The sequence below is a fragment of the Numida meleagris genome, chromosome 16, assembly GCF_002078875.1.
Source record: "Numida meleagris isolate 19003 breed g44 Domestic line chromosome 16, NumMel1.0, whole genome shotgun sequence".
Lineage (NCBI taxonomy): Eukaryota > Metazoa > Chordata > Aves > Galliformes > Numididae > Numida > Numida meleagris.
In genome coordinates, this window is record NC_034424.1 from 6712390 (window position 1) to 6732063 (window position 19674).

Here is a 19674-nt window from a genome sequence, read left to right on the forward strand (position 1 = left end):
GGGGCTGCGCTGGCGGCCCCTGGTGGCCAACGGCGGGGCGAGCCGTGCGGCGGGCGGAGCGTGCGCCTGGAGCTGCGGCTCGCGTGTTCGCTGCGGGCTGTGCGGCCTGTGGGGCCTCGCCGTGCCTCCCAGTCAGCCCGAGGGGCTCTGGCAGCGCCCAGGTTTGGAGAGCAGCGACGCACAGTTCAACAAGTCAGAGCCCGTTCCCCCTGCAAATACTCCTTGTCTGTTTGGCTGCTGAAGCTGGCCCGAAGCTGCTCTCGTTGCTCTGCTCTTTGGCTGGAATAATGTTGCAAATGTTGTGCAAAAGCTCTCCCCCTCCAGCTGTTCCTGTAAATCCTCCCACAGCGGTTCAATTCCCCCTCGACTGTCCCCCTCTGCAGTAGATCAACTCTCCTATTTGTTTAAACTGTGCATTCTTTGCTTCCGTTCCACGTGATGCCTCGGACTGAACATTTTAATCACCCCTGGGCCAGGGTTTGCTCTGCGGGCTGCTCGCAATCCCTCCAGCATGATCAGCAGTCTGATGATCCGAGCGCTCGTGATGTTCCCTCTGGGGTTTTGCTGGCCATCCGTCCTCCAAGAGGTAAGCCTGACCTCCAGAAAACGCCGTTTCCAGGAAGCCTTTTTTATTTCTAGGAAAAAGAAGAAGAGAAAACACAACGTGTTCTAAGCCAAGACGTATCGACCCTCACTAATCAAGAAGATAAAGCTGTTTCCTCCGGGTGGCCGTTGTGCAGCGTACGCTTAGTGCAAAATAAAACCATTAGATCTTGGCATCGATACTTGTTAAATTGTTTGCTGACGTTCCTTCCAGGTTCGTTTCAGTTAAATAATAACCTTGTGTCCATTTGTTTTTCTCAAAAAAATGTAAAGCTATCCTTCTTGCAGAAATTTCTCAGAGCTTTGGATGCAGAAGATGTTTTCTCTTATTTTGGAACCAGCTCAGCCTCTGATGGTATGCAGAGCTCTTTCCTTCTTGATTTTGGAACGCATTTGTCAGTTTATTCCTAATCCTGTACGTTTGATAACACTAAGAACGCTTATTAACTAACCCTGCCTTGACAAGCATTTAGCATTTCTGAGCTGCATTACTCGGTGAGGTAATCCATGTCTCGGTGTAAGCAACTGAAGAACTGGGCCAGTATTTAAAATCTGCTAAAGGAGGTATAATAAATCGTTTTGCACATTTCTGCTCTAGTCCTTACTCTGTGTTGGTATTTTTCTACAAGATTAACAGATCTAAGTCTTCTGAACGGGAAGGTATAGACTAAGAATAGCTTTGAATATGCTTGTTAATTTTTTTGAAATGCACAGGTGAAGCGTTCTAGGTCTGGATTGTTCTGGATAGTTCAGCATAAAGGTACATTTTGAACTCTTGCATTCTCAAAGCAAGGATGATGTCAACTTGTGAATTCACCTACTGCTGTTCTCAGTGTCTCTGTTTGGATTATGATAATTCTCACTCAGTAATATTTGACATCTGAGGACGCAAATCTGTCTCAGCCTTTGCCAAATGAACTGTTCTCCTTGACAAGGGAGAGAAGCACTGATAATTCAGGAGCCAGTTTCAGAGATGATGTCTGTTCCCAGGCTGAGTACCTCACTTTGGAATAGATGAAAACACAGAAGTTCTTTGCCTACTGACAAAATGATCTCAAAAGGCCACAGTTGTAATTCAGAGAATAATTTTTCCTAAGGAGACAGATCATTACATTTGTTTTCCACGTATCATTAATTTTTCATAACTATTTCCCTTGTTCTTTTTGTTTTGCTTGTTTCATATCTTTCAGTACCCGAGTTTGTTGTTGCTCAGCCAAATTGCCCTTGTAAAGAAGAGCAGATTGGGCTATGTCGGATCCAGCACTGCTCTATTGAGGCTTGGGGAGAAGTGTACGCCTTTGAATTTCTGGAGGACCATACTCTTCTTTCTTCTTCCTTTGTGATCAATCAAGTCATGAACTCTTCCTTTAGCTTAATAAAGAAATTCTCAGGCAACTGCTTTGCAGGTGGAAATCTATTGACACCTCCTGGGGCTGAGTGTAGAGTCACTTACTGTGAAGGGCAGCTGGTGAGTATGCACTGAACTTATCAGCTTTTCTACAAGCATTTACAGCCTTTGCAGGCTTGCAGCTTGAAACCCCAAACATGTATGAACCATCCATTTAATAAATCTGAGTGTTACAAAGAAGAAACAGGAAGGATATGGTACGCGGTTCTCCATTGTAGCAAATGTCTGCAATAACTCTGAGATGGAATTTCATCTCCTCTAGCAAGGAGTCATTGTTACAGATGAAGAAAAGATTCATATCAGGCCTGTCAGAAGCAAAGATGTGGCCCTGCTGAAGGAGCTTGGCTTCTCCAGTCCCCACATTCTCTTCAGAAGTGCTGAAAAAAAACCAGCAAGAGGTAAGATGTATGGAGAGTAAGCTCTGGTGGTTCTGCTTTGACAAACTGTCTTCTGGTAGTGTGGTTGCTTGAATGAGCTGAGGAGAAAGGAAGACTTGTATCTGCAAGTATTTGATTATACTTGATGTATGTTACTCACCTTACTGAGATGTAAATAGCACGTGTTTTCAGTGAGGTGTTTGTTATTTTGATAATGCAAGAATTAAGGATGAAGACAGGTGAGAGAAACCAACTGTAGTGGGAAACTTCAGCAAGTAACCACAGAAATGGTATTCTGGCAGGGGTATTTTAGTCTTTCAGGAAAAGAGAACGGACTTACAGAGTAATCTATACTGCCTTGCGTTTTAAACCCTGTCCCTTTTTGTTGTTCAGCAGGGCGCTTTGCTTCTCGCCTACGGAAGAGGGCTGATGGAACTGTCAAACATCTGGAGCTGATGGTTGTAGCAGGTCCTGATGTTTACTCGTACCACAAAGAGGACACGGAGCGATATATTCTTGCCAACCTCAACATTGTGAGTAGCTTTCTGTTTGGATTGCTGATCCAGTGTGAGAGCTCACAGTTTTGCCAACAGATTCAGTTCTGTGAGTGTTCTTTCAGAGGTTCTTTGTGGTTACCTGCTCCTATTAGAGGGCACTGCTTGCTTGTAGAGTGTTCCTCCGCGTCTCTTTGGGACTGTACAGCAAGCTTACCCTTGTAGAAGGAGCTGCATGAGTAAGAGTGAGTGTTAGAAGCTCTTCATACCATTACTAACCCAATTCCATAGATAATATCAGGCAAGAGTTTATATATGTCACTTCCTGGTGATTTCGTATTTGTCCTTATAATTACCAGATGCATTACCTTTGTTATGAGTACACCCCTGTAACTGGGATCAGGTGTTGAGAGTCACTGAGGTGGCTACTCCATGAAATCCTTTCTGTCACTTGACAGGGGGCAGAACTGCTGCGAGATGCCTCACTGGGTGCTCATTTAAGGGTTCATTTGATGCAAATGCTTGTTTTGAGAGAGCCTGAGGTAAGTAGGGAGGATTCTGCCCAAGTGTTGTCCGGGGTGGGTTGCTAAAACCTGTATGCAATGTGCAAACATATGCTTTAACTTTAGGTGGATGTAAACATCACATCAAATATCACCTCCTCGCTGATCAGTGTTTGTGAGTGGAGCAAGAAGGTCAACCCCCAGAATGACTCTGATCCCCACCATGCTGACATTGTCCTGTATGTGACCAGGTACTGAAGCTCCCCCGTCCTGTCAGAGGCTGGAATTCAGGCCATTGCTGCCCAGTCACCAGCACAGTGACACTGATTTGCCCAGAGTCTTTGAAAATAGGTTGATTCTTGGGGTTGACTCTCCTGTCCTTTATGTGATTTGGCATTCACGGAACTCTACTCCTACCATCTTGCCCCAGGGAGTTCTGTATTTGCAAAAGAAATGCTAGCTACCAGTCAAAGTGAGGTCAGGAAGGTGCAAATAAGTTTGCTTGGTTGTTTGTTTGTTTTATATCTAGACCTGACCTTATTAGTTGCAGTGGTTCTTTGCTTTTTCCTCTGGATATGTCTCCCTTACTTTAGGTTTGACCTGGAGTTACCTGATGGGAACAAGGAGCTACGTGGAGTGACTCAGTTAGGTGGAGTCTGCTCCTCCTTCTGGAGCTGTGTTATTACTCAGGACACCGGCTTTGACTTGGGAGTCACCATAGCCCATGAGATTGGTCACAGGTCAGTGAGGAAAGCCCCAGAGCAGCACAGTATGTTTTATTCAGGGGAAAACACTCCCTATTTTAAATGATTCAAGGGAAAGAAAAGGATTTCTTGCCATAACAGTGGGTTTCCTATAGATTACTTAAAACTCTTGTAAAGAGTTCCTTGTATTTCTGCAAGTTCTGGGACAATTACATGCTTTTATGACAACTGTAGAAGGAAACGCTCCGCAGAGGGAGCTTGGCCCTTGCTTAGATATTTAGACATAACAGAGGTGAAAAGGGAACAAAACCTCTGGGTTTCTTCTCAGAGCACAGTGTTTTTTCTGTTACAGTCTTGGCATCCCCCATGATGGTGAGGGGAATCAGTGCAGCAGCAGTGGTTACATCATGGGTTCAGCAGGAAACCACAATAGTGTTGACCTTGTCTGGTCACAGTGTAGCCGAGAAGAATTCCTGGCCTTTGTCAGGTAAGGGAATGGCTGAGTTTTGTGTGCATGTGTGGGAGCACTTCCCTGTGCTGGCAGCTTAGGAGAGAGCAGGGAAGTACAAGGAATAAAACAGACCTTTCTTAGAAAATGAGGCACTGTGATGTACTTGGGGTTTGTTTATTTCTTATCACTTGAGGCTGTTGCTGAGGTTAAACCCAGTCTTTGATTCAAGTAGCTGGAAATTACTTTCGTTAGTGACTAACAGACCTGGGCTGTCTTGAACTCCTCAGACACTTGTTCAGTTTGGAAACATTATTTAAAATGTCAGAAAATCTAGGTTTAAACATACACTGTGGGCTGTGAGCTGTCTGGTTGAACAAGCATGGATTTTTGTTTTAACTTCAGCAGTGGGGAACTGTGAGTGTCTCCAGGCAGCTGCTGCAGCTAAATCTATCACAGCCCACAGTAAGCATGTGTTGTCTGGGAAAGCAACAGCCAACTCCCAGAATGAAACTCAGCAGAAGTTTGCAAACATGTCATTGTCCTTACTATGCACAGCTGGGAAAGTGATATTTTTTATGTCTGTATCAGCACAGGCCAAACAAACTGCTTAAATGACCTGCCGGACATGGACGGCAGCATCCCTGGATGGAAGCCTGGCGTGTACTATGGAGCAGATGAGCAATGTAAAATAGCCTTCGGGAGTGTTGCAACTGCGTGCACCTTTGCTGACAGCAATGTTGTAGGTAGAAAGTTTCTGTGTGTCTTGTTGGGGGCAGCAGGGAAAAGTTCTGGAGCTAGGATTCAGGAAAAGAGAGCTAGGGATGTTATTATTCCAAAGGGATTGATGATGCTTTTCTGCCACAGAGTGTTTTGGCAAAGAGCAAACCTTAAAAGGTTTTTAAAATGCTTTTCTTCTCTCCATCACTACCTTTGTCTACATAAGCCATTGAGGTTTATGCAGTACCCAGCACCTTCTGTTCACACTGGGTTTGGTAGTGCTAGTACTGGCTATGCTACTCAGGTGAGTATTGGGTCCTGTCTTGGGGAGTTCTTGTTTGTTGGATCTCTTCAGCTTCCCTGCAATTGTGCAATTCTATGTGGCTGAGAAGTGCAACGTGGCTAAGAGCTGCCATCTGGACACATTTTGTTAATGAGGAAGCACTAATTTGTGTGAAACTTTAACTGTTTTAATTGATCCTCATCTAGCATTACAGTTGATAATGCTGGTCATTTGACATGCCCACAACTTTTCCCCAATAGCAGGAGAAATTAAGGAACCTTGCATTTTTGGATGGCTGTGGGGTAACTGAACATCTGAGCAGCTTTTGGGACTGCGGTGTTGATGAGTGACTCCTTGACCTCCTTGTTTCTCTTGTCACACCAGGATATATGTAAAGTTCTCTCATGCCATGTACAACCAGGAGACAAATCCAGCTGTACTCGGCTTCTTGTTCCCCTCTTGGATGGTACTGAGTGTGGCATCAATAAGGTAAGGATGCTGCTGATGCTTGGATAATCAGAAATGGATCTGGGTGCTATGGGATTTGCTGTCCTTGAACCAGGAAGCTAAGGCCACACAAGCTGGTACCAGCTGATCTTGATGTTTCCATATTGTCTGTATCTCTGGAGTTGCTTAGCAGTCCTATAGCCTGATAACTGAGCTCTTCTCCAGGGCTTTGCTTTCTACTTGAAATGACGTATCAGCTGTTGTTTTTTTTTTTTTTTTTTTAACCCCAACCTCAAGTTAGACTATAATTAAGAATGAGACTCTTCTCTTGTGAAAAAGTGCCTCGTTCATCTTGGGATTCTCTGTGACTGCTTTAAGATGGAGATGCCACGCTTGTAGATGCCAGAGCTGCTGAGTTCATTGAGGTGCTGCTGCCAATTCTGTGTATTCTTGATCTTAGTGGTGCTCCAAGGGACAGTGCAGCTCTCTGAAAGAACTGGACCCCATGGCTGTAGTCCATGGGCAGTGGTCCAGCTGGAGCCCGTTGTCCTCCTGCTCCCGCAGCTGTGGAGGTGGAGTTCGGATAAGGCAGCGGTTCTGTAACAACCCCAGGTAAGAGGTGTGGACCTGCAGTTTGCAAGGGCTTTTGGCCATTTCAGAGCCAAGGCGTCTGAGCTTTGCTCTGTGCTTGGCATGAGACTGCTTCTGTAGAAGAGTTCTTTTCCTGTCATTTTCAGGCCTGCTTTTGGAGGGAAGGAGTGCCAGGGTGCCGGCATTCAAGTGGAGATGTGCAATACTCAGGTACTGCAGCTGATCCCATCTTCTGAGCTTTTCTCTTAATGCTGCCTAACCCTTTGAAAGCTGTGTGGTTTGGGACTACTTTTCACAGCTGGTTGCTGTGGGAAGGAAGACTAAAATCTGGCATATTTCCTCCCTCTGTCTGATGTATTTTTCCACTGTGTCTGAAGACAACGGAATCATTTAATTGCATTGTTCACATGTAATGAAGCATTTCTCTTTACATCTTTATGGTAGGACAGACACTGAGAAGACAGAGACTCATTTAATGCTAATCTTCTTTGGAGGGTCATTTTTATACTGGTTCTATTTTCCTTATCTTTTTTTTTTTTTATAAGCAGCAAAGAGCAGCTTCTGCATGCAATTCTTTGCATATCCTGCAGCATCACTTTAAAGTGGTGCTCTTTTATTTGCGGTCATTCTACTGTTCTACTTGCCAGCCACCACTTTCTGCCTTTAGCTAGTGGGTGAAATGCTACTTGAGATTCTGTGCTCGGTGACTTCTTTTCATCATCTATACAATTCTCTCTGGGATGTAGGCCTGTTTGATGACCCAGCTTGAGTTTATGGCTGAGCAGTGTGCAGCAACAAATTTAAAGCCACTGTATCTCACTGTAGGAGTGCCATCCTTTTACACCTGGACTTCTGCTGTTGGCTTTGCCAAAGGTAAGGAAAGGCTGTGAAACCCTGGTTTCTTTGTGTAGTAAAGCATTAATGGGCCTGACTGTACTTTCAAATGAAAGGGCCATCCCAATGATGGTTTTAGTTTCCAGGTGAAATTTAGATGCTCTTTTTGACAGATTCTTTTTGGCTTCTTCTTACTCTTTTATGGTTGTGTGTCTTTCTGAGAGAGTAACTGCTTGCTCCTCCTGTCTGCCTCCTCCAGGGGACATGCAGTGCAAGCACATGTGCAGAGCCATTGAAGAAGAATTCATGGTAAGCCGTGAGGACAGTTTCATAGATGGAACCAGATGTGAGCCTGATAACTCTGAGCATGGGACTTTCAATCTGTGCGTAGCGGGAAGCTGCAGAGTAAGTGACTGAGGAATCCAGGTGAATCCCTGATGTAATCTGTGCTAAAGGAATCAGTTGAGTAGGATCCAGGGAAAGAAACACACTGAATCCTTTCCAGAATAAGAGAATTTTGTTATTTGATTATTGGATGTAGTCCAACGAATCTAGTTTTGTCACTGAATCCAGTGCCCTCTGGATAAGATATTTTACTAATTTTACAGTATTACTCCCCCCAGTGTGTGTATCTCAGTAACTCCTGAGTGCTGACCATGTTGTTTTGTGTGTTGCTTCTTTATGTTCCTAAGATATACTTTTAAAATTTTGTTGATTTTCTTTTTCCCCTGATTCTCCTGGTGTTCAGAATGTTTTGTAATGTATTTCCAGCTAATGAACAGCAGAGGGCATAGGCATAATCTAGTCTAATATCTGCTGTTTTATTGGCAATAGTGATAAATATGTGTGTTATGGCAGCATCCAAAGCCTCTAGTGTAAATTCAGCAGTTGCACATGTTTTGCTGCTAAGCCTGCTGAGATCCTCCTGCAGCTTTGAGTGAATTTCTCTTGTTCATGGGAATGAGGATAGAATCTCTACTCTGAGCTCTGTGGGATTGAGGGCCAGGCTGAAGGATGTGAGCTGGGTGTGGATTTGGGGTTTAGGCCGCAGGAGAAATCTTTCTGGGCTGCTTCTTATGGGAAAGAAGATGTCACACAATTAATGAAACTTTTTGTGCTCTTAGCTAAGACTTTCCAGTCCCTAGCTTTGTATGCTGCTGTACAAACGCAGACCTAGGTATAAATGCACCTTTGCCTATCTTGTCTTCTTAAGTGCAAATTACAGATGAAAAAGAAATTTGAAGAATTCAGGTAATGTTGCTTTCATTTGCTTGCTTTCTTCTCAGAATAGGCCAGTCTTGACAGACTTTCCCTTTTGCTCAGGCATTCGGGTGTGATGGCCAGATGGACTCCAAGAAGATAATGGACTCTTGCAAGGTCTGTGGGGGTGATAATACCACTTGCATGCAAGTGAGTGGATCTTACACAGAAGGAAAAGCTAAAGGTGTGTACTCCTCAGCCTCAGCATTATGGTGCTACTTGTAGGAGATGCAGAGCATGTTAGGTGTTCTTAAACTTCTTAATGTGGCTTCTTGTTTCTGCTTCTTCTTGCTTTTATATTATGGAGCATGTGGTGATGGAGTTTGGCTAGCCAACAGAGAAGGCAGCTAGGTCTGTAACGGTGGTGTAGCTGTTGTGTGGGCATGGTGACTTCTATTCCCAGTTCTCCTCTGGACAGGGACAAGAAATGTAGCCATTTGGGAAGTCCTGCAAATTCATGGCATCTGAGAGCTCTATCAGATTATGCCTGAGAGGATAAACATCCATTAGAGAACTGACATGGCTTTTGCAGAATCACACATACATATTGGCAGAAAACATAAAAAGAGCAAAAGAAAGATGAGAACAGTACAGAGAATTCAATTGTTCTGTTGGCTCTTTCCATCATTACTGTTGTGTTCAAGCTGCTGTAGCTAAGGTCAGTGTGATTTTAAGCCTGCTAGCCACTGCTGTTGTATCTTTATTTAATTAACATTGCCTATGTAACCCCTGTCTGCAATGAGTCCTGCTGCTGCCTGCAAGGCTTGTCCTCCAAGACATATTTAGCTGATAAGGCAAAGTTGGGCTGATCTGTAATCCTCTGCCTTTTTAAAACAGGTACAGGAGGGGAACATGACTGTATGTTCTTTGTTTCCATCCTTTCAGAGTATGTTACATTTTTGTCCCTGCCTCATAACACCACCCTAGTCCATGTTATCAATCAGAGACCACTCTTCACACATTTGGGTGAGTAGAATGAAAAGGAGAGGTGGGAGTACAGGCAAAGCTCAGACAAGCTTGTAAAAATAAGCGAACAGAATCTGTGAGGAAAGTTCTTGATTATGCAGTTTGTTTGTTTGTGGGATGCTCTCTTGTGGGAACTGATGGAAGCCATACTCTTTGGAATGTCTGATTTAAATCAAACTGGTTTCTAGCAAATGGGCAGTCTGTAGCTGCCAGCACCAAGGTGTTGCCTGCACCATATTTCTTAACCTCGCTACAACTTTTGTTCCTCTAGCTGTGAAGGTTAAAGGTGAATATGTGGTTGCTGGAAAGGGAAAAATCTCATTGAATGTCACCTATCCGTCACTTCTGGAGGACAGACAGATCAAATATGAAGTATTTCTCACCAAGGACAACCTGCCAAGCCTGGAGGAAATCCATGTGGATGGGCCAACCCAAGAAGAAATTGAAATACAGGTAAATAAACATAGTGGAGTTGGAAAGGGGCCGGTCAGAAATGGCCAGACTGAGTTTGTGTGGCTCTGTTGAGTGCAGTCCAGATGTAGTGTGCTTTGAGCCCAAGGCTGCTGGAGCTGGTGTTCAGTAAGAGCAGTGGTCGTCTTCCTGGGAAATGCTGAGGGCATGCTGCCTACAGGCTTTCTGCAGGTCTAGGGGATGGGTGTGTATGGGACAAGTCATACAGAGTTGAACCTGTTGCTTGGCTTAATCTTTTTTTTTCACTGCCCAGTGCACAGAATTCAGAACTGAGTACTCTAACTGTATCTGGAAAGAACTGGTTGTTATAACATTGATGCTCAGGACTGCATAAGAATGAAGGACTATCTTCTCTCATATCTGTCATGAGAAGTGATTCTGAGTTGATTTGTGTATTGACCACCACCTTTTCTTTCACCAGGTTTATAGAAGGTATGCAAAAGAATATGGCGATGCCACCAACCCAGACATCACCTTCAGCTACTTTGTGCCAAAAGAGAATCTGACGTATAGGTGGATTCCTCAGCAGGGGCCATGTTCAGTGACCTGTGGAGGAGGTGAGGCAGGAGTCTTTACTTCTTATGGAAGCCTGGATAGGCTTTTGATTTGGCTGGCTGATATTCACTCAGTCCTTCAGAAATGAATGTGACTTACCAGTGTTAGATACTTACTTAGAAGTTGTTAAGCAGCTGAAATTAAATGTAAAGCAAATTACCGACAGTGAACCAAGGAAAAGAGTGGTACAGGATTTGAATTAAATTAGCAGATTGCTATGAGCTGAATCAACACAATGATATTGAAAATGTTTGATCCGGAAGAGGATTTTTAGATTGGTTTTAGCCTACCTTCTGGTTTTAAGACTAAATAATTTTCTCAGATTTTTCGAAGTTACTGAAGACTGTAATCTGAAATTGGTTAAACATCAAACATCTGAGACCGCTATTTGTATCTAGCGTCTAGTTAAAACCTCAGAGCTAATTATACGGCTTCCTTCTTAGAATTCTATTCCTGTGTCATGGCTAATCCTTTCTGTCTCCCCATAGAAATGATAATGCAGATTGTAACAGAACACTCTGGTAGACAGTTTGACATCTTGTTTACCAGACAGTACAGGTGACACTGGCAAGTTTCTCAAGACATTTATGACAAGAATTTAGTAAATAAATCACTGACCACTTAAAGAAGTCATACTTTAAGACCAGTTATGTCTGGAGAGTTTATCCTGCAGTACATTCTGCAGGTGAAATGATGGCAGAAACCCTGAATTAGAGAACTCAAAACGCTGTAATGTGTGAAGCCCTCCCAGCTAATGTAGTAACAAATGGAAAAATGAGAAAACTGAAGCTTAAAATAACAGAAAAGGTTGAGAATCCAAGAGAAAATTGTCTTGAGAGCTGAAAGATGCATTCAGGCCCTCCTCATCAATGAACATTAGGATCATAGAATGACCAAGGTTGGAAAAGACCTCTGAGATCATCCAGTCTAACTGTCCACCTATCACCAACATTTTCCACGTTATTTGAGAACAAGGAGGGTAGTGAAGAGGTAATGTTGCTGACTGATTCTTGATGTTTTCTTCTCAGAGTCATGTTCTTCCGGATGCAGGAATGCCTTGTGGATAGCTCATTCACTGCAAAGGAAACTCTTTACAATTTATCCATTGAGCTCTGTACTGTAATGTCTTTCCACAAATCTGGAGCAAGATTATTTTAAATTGGGCATCTTTTTAGGTTTAGTACTGTTAAAAATCTTGTTTATGCGAGTTGTTTGTGAATATTCTGTGTCTTGCATGCCACAGGCACTGCAAGTCTGCGATTTCTCTCCAGGTATCCCTTGTCTGGTTTTGGATATTGATGATCACTTTGAAAACACTGATGAGTACAGGGGCTGTGTGATGATATTACATCATTAGTTCTACAGAAAGTCCAATGGCTGACTGCTAGGGCTTCTTTTCACTGACCTTTCCTTCATCAAGCAGATATCAAGATCATTAGAAGTAATTGGACCGCATTATGATTGATATCCTTGCTCTTGCAAACGGCCAGTGTAGAGCAGTCTTTCAATTTTGATAGTGGATTGTCCATCAAGCTTCTCATCTTCTGGGATGGTTGTCTCGGAAAGTCACTTGAAGATTCTCAAGGAAAAGTTACATCAGAAATATGAGTTGTAGAGGAAGTCGTCTTCCCAAGTATACCGTTTTTTTCTTACACAGATAATTTGGTTAAAGTGAAATTACAGGATCTTCCTAGAATAGAGGTGAACTGTTCACTTTGTTTATAAATTCCCTTCTTTTTACTTTCACGTTCAAGGTACACGACCAGTGAACCATGTGTGCTTTGATCAGACAAAGAATGAAATAACAGAAAATCAGCTGTGTCTGGAACTCCTACAACCCCTTCCAGGGTATGAACCCTGTGCCGTGGAACCATGCCTGTACAGGTCAGTGTTCTTGGAAGCTAAGCTGAATTCTCGCTGTGCAAGGGCTTGAATTTCCAGCAGTCATCCTCTCAGTCACATCCAGAGTAGGCTCTTGAAATAGAGAAGCTGTACACTTTGTTTGCCCCGTTTCTGCAACAAATGTCATGAGTTACAAACCTCCATGAAATAAGGTGATATAATTATTTCCCATTTAGGTGGAAGATATCTCAGACAGATGAATGTTCTGCTGTCTGTGGAAGCGGTGTTGCCCAGCAGAATCTGACCTGTGTTCAGTTTCATAATGGATTGGAGACTGTTGTGGATGACAGCTTATGTCCTGCACAAGAAAAACCCCCCTCCACTGTGCCGTGTGTAGTTAATATCTGCCCTTTGGGATGGGACAAAGTGAGTTTGACTGATTGAAAGATTGAAGATTGCTAACAGGGAAGAGGGCTCTCAGCAGTGGGTCACGGGTCCAAATCCATTTTGGAGAAGCACTGCCAGGTTTACGCTTACAGTGGAGAAGAGACTGCTTTAAGTATCTCTCTTCAGTCTTAGGTATCTCTGTTCAGCACCAAGTAGTGTGAGTTAGGTTGGCTCTTGGCTGTTGGATGTCTTTAGCTTTTCTTGGTGTCTAAACTTGTATTGTCTGCAGAAATGGAAAAACTGCTTAAATGTGCCTCTGAATATATTGTGGATTTGATCTGGAGGTGTCCCCTGCCTTCATTGGATCAGGACCTCTGGGAAAGCAGGTGCCAATGTCAGCCTGATTCTTTTTGCTCTGTTCTGAGGAGGAAGACATGGACTTGCTTCAGGCTCCAGAGTCACTTGGACATATCCAACTGGAAAATCAGAGTGTTTATGTCTGGAGCCCTCTAGCTGGAGAGTGTTCAGTGTCCTGTGGTAGAGGTGAGATCTTTCAGTGCTGCAGGAAAATGTTACCTGGGTGTATGTGTGAGCACAGAACCTAGGGGACCTGATCATTTCCTCTCTGCAGATCACTGTGCATGTGTAGCTCTGATCACAATGTTTTTGTATCTCAAAAAGAGATGGGGAGGCCTGGCTTCAAATGAGAAATGGCTGTCTACTGCTGTCTACCAGAGTAGGGAAAATGGGTGGAATGAGCATGCCTGTACAGTTTTCTTGTTTCATAGACAAAGATATGTCTGACACTACTTTTGTCACTATGTGCTTGTTTTCAAACCTTGCATGTTTGCCATGCAGTAAGGTTTTTTTTTTTCCTTCCCCTTTCTAGGTAAGACTCAGATACAGTATGTTTGTGTGGCTTTTGACACCAAAGAAAAAACCCAAGAAGAAAACTGTCATCCAGTGGCAAAGCCAGAGAGCAGGATGGAAGACTGCAATCTCAGTCCCTGCCCGCCAAGGTAAAGCAGTTACCAAGAGACAATGAACCAGTGAGAGGATTTTCCTTCTTCTGTGTATGCCCAGTGACATGTCTTGAGATACTCTGGAATGTCATCTTCTTCTCCTCTGCTTTGAAAGAAAGAGATTGCCCTGTCCAGACAGTTCCAAAAGCAGTAGCACTGGTCCATTCTCATCAAACTCAGAGTGTTTTCTGGACTGGTATATTCTCAAGAAGAACTAAGTGAAGTCTTTGGAGTTTGAGTCCATGGCAAACCTGAAAACTTCTTGACCCCTTCTTACTCTGAGATAGTGGGAACAAATTTGTAACTGCAAAATGTGGTGGCATATTTGCCAGCTACATGGCATAAATAAAGTAGCTAGTATGAAGTGCTCTAAGACTGGAATACCTGCTCTGAGAACTGAAGGAAATTGATTGCACTTTTCTTAGGAACTATAGCAATGCAGACTGCAATCAGTAAGGTGACCGGTGATCTCTCAAATATTATCAAGCGTGTATGTGTGCATTAACAGAATTCCAGGTGTACCTTGATAGAATGGTTGGATTCAAATTCCAGGGAAGATGGGTGACAGTTGGAGATACTCACTGGTGACTGTGTTGTTCCCAGGTGGCATTACAAAATGGGCTCATGCAGTGTAAGCTGTGGAGGAGGTGTGATGCAGAAGGTCCTCTACTGTGCAAGGGAAACCAGGGAGAAGGAGGAAGAGATTGTGGCAGACACCCAGTGTGATGGTTTGCCTCGTCCAGAGGAGCAGGAACCGTGTAACTTGGAGCCATGCCCCCCAAGGTCAAAATGTTCATATGGGCCACATGAGTATTTGTCTGTGAATGTGCGTGCTGTGATCTAGGCTATGGCTAGGATTGGCTTAGGATTGTAAAATGGGGACTGGAAAGCTATTGATATCTGAACTGGTTTTTGCATGGTACAGGATGCCACTCCCAGGATGAACTAACCCTGAGTTCGTTTCTGATCTGGCTGTTCAGAGCGGCGTGCATTTTGGAGGGAGATATGATAGTTTTTGCTGTTAAGCCTGTGTATGTCACCCTGGGGAAAACTGTAATGGACATGGAGTAAGACTCAATGTATATTTGGAATCTGTGGGCTCCCTGTAAAATGTGAATGCCCTCCCAACACCAAACCTGTTCCAGAATGCCTAACCTTGTTTCAGAGGCTGCCTTCTAAGTACTTAGGCAGCAAAATGTGTGAGGTGGAGGGGTGAAGAAAGCTGCTGAGAAGCAGAAAGGAGAGAAGGATGAGGGAGTTGCATTACATTCTCTATGATGAGAAAAACTGGAGGGTAGGGTTTCATCCTTAACTTGATTTTTCTCCTTCTTGTCCTTTGTCAGATGGAAGGTAACCCCGGGTGGCCCCTGTTCCTCCAGCTGTGGGCTTGGCTTATCAGTTCAGCTGGTCACCTGTGTGCAGATTCACCAAGGCAAAGAGATTTTGCTGGAGCAGCATTTATGTCCTGTATCAGAGAAGCCCCTTACCACCATTCCCTGTGTCGTCCGAATGTGCTCTTACGAATGGAGCTTCAGCGAATGGACAGAGGTATCATGTTTTTCCAGCTGTGTAATAATGATCTTGGGCATGTTTTCTTCTCAAATGCAGATCTTCTTGGATTTTTGGGGGGAGTGGTTTTGCGGTTCAAAGATATAGTTCAGAGGGTCCCCCTGGGAGGTGGGCCAGCTTCATTATTTCCATCTTACAGGTGATGAAACTAAAGAACTGGAAAGTCAAGTGGTAGAACAGCATCAGTGAACAAAAGATCAGAACTCTGGATCATGCTTGAGCAAGTAAATGTATTTATTTCTGAAAACCGGCTTGAAACACATGCATAAAGGCCTATGGGTTTCTTCCTCTGCAGTGTTCAACTTCGTGTGGGAATGGTGTTCAGACACGGCATGATTTCTGCCTCAACCGGCTAACTCATAAGCACGTGAACCCCATCTTCTGCAGGCGCTTCCCCAAGGCCATTGTGCTGCGTGGCTGCTATGCAGGGCCCTGTCCTGAGCAGGAGGTGGGCACCAGGTTGCATGGAGCAGAACTGCAGGCAGTGACACCAGCCACGCATCTGATGACAGTTGCAAATGCTAAAGGGGCAAGATACAAAGTCCTGGATCTTCCTCCTTCTGCTGTGCCAGCTGTCCCTCAGGAACAGGCAAAGGAGACCAGTGAAGGTGAGGAGAAAACTACCAAAAGGTAGAGAGAGGTACTAACTGTGTGTGATGGGGTTCCAGTGACCCTACTGGCATACAGAGACAGGAGCACAGAAGGGAATGCTCCTGCTTAGAAGGGGGACAGCATGCTGTGAGCTCTCCATGCTGTCTAAGCCAGGAACAATGACTGCCTTCCCTTGGCTTCCCAAAGCTCTTCTGACCCGGGACTCTTTGGGGCAGCAAATGACTCTTCCTGTGCTTTACCCAGAAGATAGACACACTTGTTGCTTGTCTGTTCACTGTGCCATGAGAGGAACGATGCAGTGTTTTAACAGCTAGATGTGTTTCTCATCTGTCTCTGTTGCACAGGTGTCTGTGGAAAGCTCTTTCTTAATACCAGTGGGGTCATCAACATGACAGGTGTAGAGAGCAGTGACTGCACTGTTGCTATTGGGCGTCCTTTAGGAGAGGAGATCACAATCAATGTTCTGGAGAGCTCCCTCAACTGCAGTGCAGGTACTGCACAGGGCTAAGTGGGAACTGGCCTGGCCTGTTGGGAAATGTGCACCTCATTTGCCTGCATGCTTTTGGTGCCCTGAGTAGTTCTTGCTGCCTTGGAGCCTGCGTAATCTCTGGAACCATTTTACAAGTTTTTCAGTTTCACAAAATCTTTGCCAAATGAGATGAATCTAAGTTGACATCTTTCCTCTCCCTGCACGATGATTTCTTCCTTGTTTTGTTAGTAGATATGGGATTAAAGGACCTTATGGGGTTAAAGAAGCTTCCTACTTTGGTCTGTTATAAACTCTCTCTGCAGTGTACCCTCTTGTTGGAATCAGTACAGATAGATTAGTTAACTGTTTCGTGAAAGATTTTGATAAGATAGGGACAAGACACAGAAATTACTTGATTTTGGACTCATGTAATACAGGAGGCTGAACTGCATTCAGACCCGTCTCGCTTAAAGTGTTTCTAGTCTCTGTGCTCATCCATTCCAGGTGAGGTTGTGCTGTTTTCTGGACGAATGATGTGGCGGACAGGCTGCAGGAAGCTGGTTTTGTCTCTGATAAATTCCAGAACAAATACATTGATTGTGAAACAGCGTGTTTTGCTGCCAGGAAATGGGGTTGTTCTTCAGTACAACAGCAGAAATGCAACTAAAAAATATTACCAAGGTACTTCACTGGAAGCTTCACTATTGCTTTAGATTTAAGGGACCCGTGACAAGGTATGCAGAGTTCCACAGGTCATGGCTGTGTGTGGAAATCTGCTGAAGCTTTGCTCCATCTCTAAGAGCTAATAAGCTCCTTTTCAAGGAGTGTTGGAATGGAAATTGTTTATGGACTACCTTTCTGTTTTAAAGGCAAACTCCCTGCAGGTGTTTGCTGATGCTTGGAGGTTCCCAGACGAAAATCCTTAGAGAAACTTTTCTGCCTGCATTTAATTTAAACATTTTTTTTCATGGAGATACTGGACACTTCCACTAAATCATTTTCTCTTCTGTTCCCCTTCTCCCTCTCAGAATGTGACAAGCAGCTGTTTGGACCCCGTGGTGAAATAGTGAATCCTATGCAATCACCTGGTCAAAGACAAGAAGTAGTGTGTCGTACCTTCATCAATGTGGCTCCTCAGCATCGTGTAGCTATCCGAGGCCTGTATGTTGACCAGAGCCACGAGAGCAACCAAACACACTTTAATTATATCCTGGTAAGTTGGAAACCTAGAGGAGGTGGTTTAGATGAGTGAGGACCCAACCACTCATTAGAGATTTCCATCCAGATGCCAAGTTCAAAGTCCAGGAGGCTCAGACTGTTGTGTAAATGTAGATGTGAGCAATACTGAAGTCTACCATATTTTGCTCTAATATTTGAATAGGGCAGCTTTTACCCTGAGTGATCAATTGGCAAGACCCCAATATTTTGTGAGTACTTGAGATATAGGCTGCTGTGATATAATGGTTCGGTCTTTCCTTATTCAGATCCGTGATGTAAGCACCATGAAGACAATGGTGTTTCGTGGGAAACAACAATTCTTCTGGCAATCAACTGGGAGCCAAGCTGAAATTGAATTTCATGAAAATGTTAAAGATCACCAAAGCAGTTTCTGGGCTGAATATCATGCTGCTGAACCCAAATAAAAGGGATCAGGGCCACTCCACTGAGAAATGCTGTCCTCCAGTTAATCAGTGCTGCCCGTTCACTGCTTGATGTCACACACGTCATTTAACCTTTTTACAACTACTTCTCCATCTGCTGAGTAAGAACAGTTTACCGACTCCGTTGGAATCTCAGTGAATACTTAGAAAAATTATTCAAAAGGCATGCAACTACCAAATATTTCACAAATAGTTCTCATGTAGATTTTCTTTGGTGATTGGTTATTAATGCATTTTACATGTCTGCAATTAGTGACTTGGATGCTGAAGTCTCAAGGTCCTGCTCTTGTTTATATGCTGTGACTTTTTAGGACAATCATTTTGTTTCTCAGTGGCTTAGAAACCTCTCTATACCACAAGTAGTTATGATTATGGCTTAACAGTTAAGTTTACTCTCCTGCAGCATAAATTCCCATTGAAAAATAAACCCATTAAAATTCTGGAAGATTAAAAAGAAGATTAAAAAGATGTGTAAGAAGATGAGCTGCTAGGACAAGAGGACTAGAGAAATGTATGAGGGCAAGACACTTTCTTTGCCCAGAAGGGTAGCACAACACTAGGAAAAGTCCCCTAGAATGCTGATGGAATCTCCATCCTGGAATATCTTCAGGACTGGACCAATGGGTGGTTGGCCTGGTCAAGTACTGCTGACAATTGGCTTTGCATGGGAGGAGTAAATGACCTCCAGAAGTCCCTCCCTGCCCACCACATCTATGATTCTGCTGTTACGTATCTAACAGTGGTACTAGTACTTCTTTTCTATGGGAAAATAAAATAATTCCGTGACATAATGATGAGTTTGGTGCTGAGAGATATTTCTTCAGATAATAACAGTAGCTGTGCTAATAATCTACTTGTATCTGCATCTCACAGGAACTGTGCAAAGAGTGACTGTTGAAACTGTGTGATACAAGCTGTAGCAGGAAGAGGTGTTTTAGAGCAGCGACAAATATTCACACGAGATTGACTTAAATATATATTTAAAGTTATTTTTATTTAATGGTTTTAACATTTTGAATGGTTCCCTACTTTGATACAAATCTATCACCCTCATCAACATCTCAATGTTCTGCAAAAGAGGGCTTTTCCAGACCTGGAGCCTGGCTGGACATGTCTGCCTATACCCTTCATGACAGATGCAATAAATGCTCCTGCTTGGGCAGTTTTAATCCTACCCCGCTTTCTTTCCATTGAATTCTCTGATGTCTTTTTACAACCACAAAATCTTATTTTCTTCTATCTTCTTGGTGATTGTTTTTGCTAGTTCTGCCTGGATTTTTTTTTTTTTTTTTTTGGCTTGCCAGCCTTCAGATTTTATGTTCAGTTCCTGGAAGAGCTAGCAAGTAGATTCTTAAAGCAAGATCCTTGAGGAGCTGAATATATCAGCTGTCCTACTGCAGTGCGTGGGTGATACAGACACTGGGACTTTATTTCCTGCCTAACTGGAG

General features: G+C 43.6%; 1 protein-coding gene across 7 annotated transcripts; it reads left to right on the plus strand.

Annotated features, from left to right (window-relative positions):
* Nucleotides 81–19017, plus strand: ADAMTS13 (ADAM metallopeptidase with thrombospondin type 1 motif 13). 7 transcript variants are annotated; one of them, XM_021413843.1, is made up of 30 exons: nt 81–586; nt 892–958; nt 1794–2071; nt 2274–2409; nt 2782–2921; nt 3341–3424; nt 3512–3636; nt 3979–4125; nt 4442–4576; nt 5129–5279; nt 5925–6029; nt 6448–6599; nt 6725–6788; nt 7325–7451; nt 7672–7817; nt 8736–8856; nt 9558–9638; nt 9910–10091; nt 10531–10666; nt 12419–12548; nt 12743–12932; nt 13319–13436; nt 13783–13912; nt 14519–14698; nt 15259–15463; nt 15780–16092; nt 16441–16587; nt 17070–17246; nt 17594–17778; nt 18050–19017. In XM_021413843.1, the coding sequence occupies exons 1-30, from the start codon at nt 512–514 to the stop codon at nt 18206–18208; spliced, it is 4386 nt and encodes a 1461-aa protein (XP_021269518.1). In that variant the 5' UTR covers nt 81–511; the 3' UTR covers nt 18209–19017. The 7 variants fall into 7 exon arrangements, with proteins under 7 accessions (XP_021269518.1, XP_021269520.1, XP_021269521.1 ...); XM_021413845.1 differs by having other exon boundaries at nt 13322–13436; XM_021413846.1 differs by having other exon boundaries at nt 7672–7721.

Coding starts and splice junctions, on each gene's coding strand:
- ADAMTS13 (XM_021413843.1), top strand. CDS start 512: ATGATCAGCAGTCTGATGATCCGAGCGCTCGTGATGTTCCCTCTGGGG. Junction 13,437..13,782: donor TTCAGTGTCCTGTGGTAGAG/GTGAGATCTTTC, acceptor TCCCCTTTCTAG/GTAAGACTCAGATACAGTAT. Junction 14,699..15,258: donor TTGGAGCCATGCCCCCCAAG/GTCAAAATGTTC, acceptor GTCCTTTGTCAG/ATGGAAGGTAACCCCGGGTG.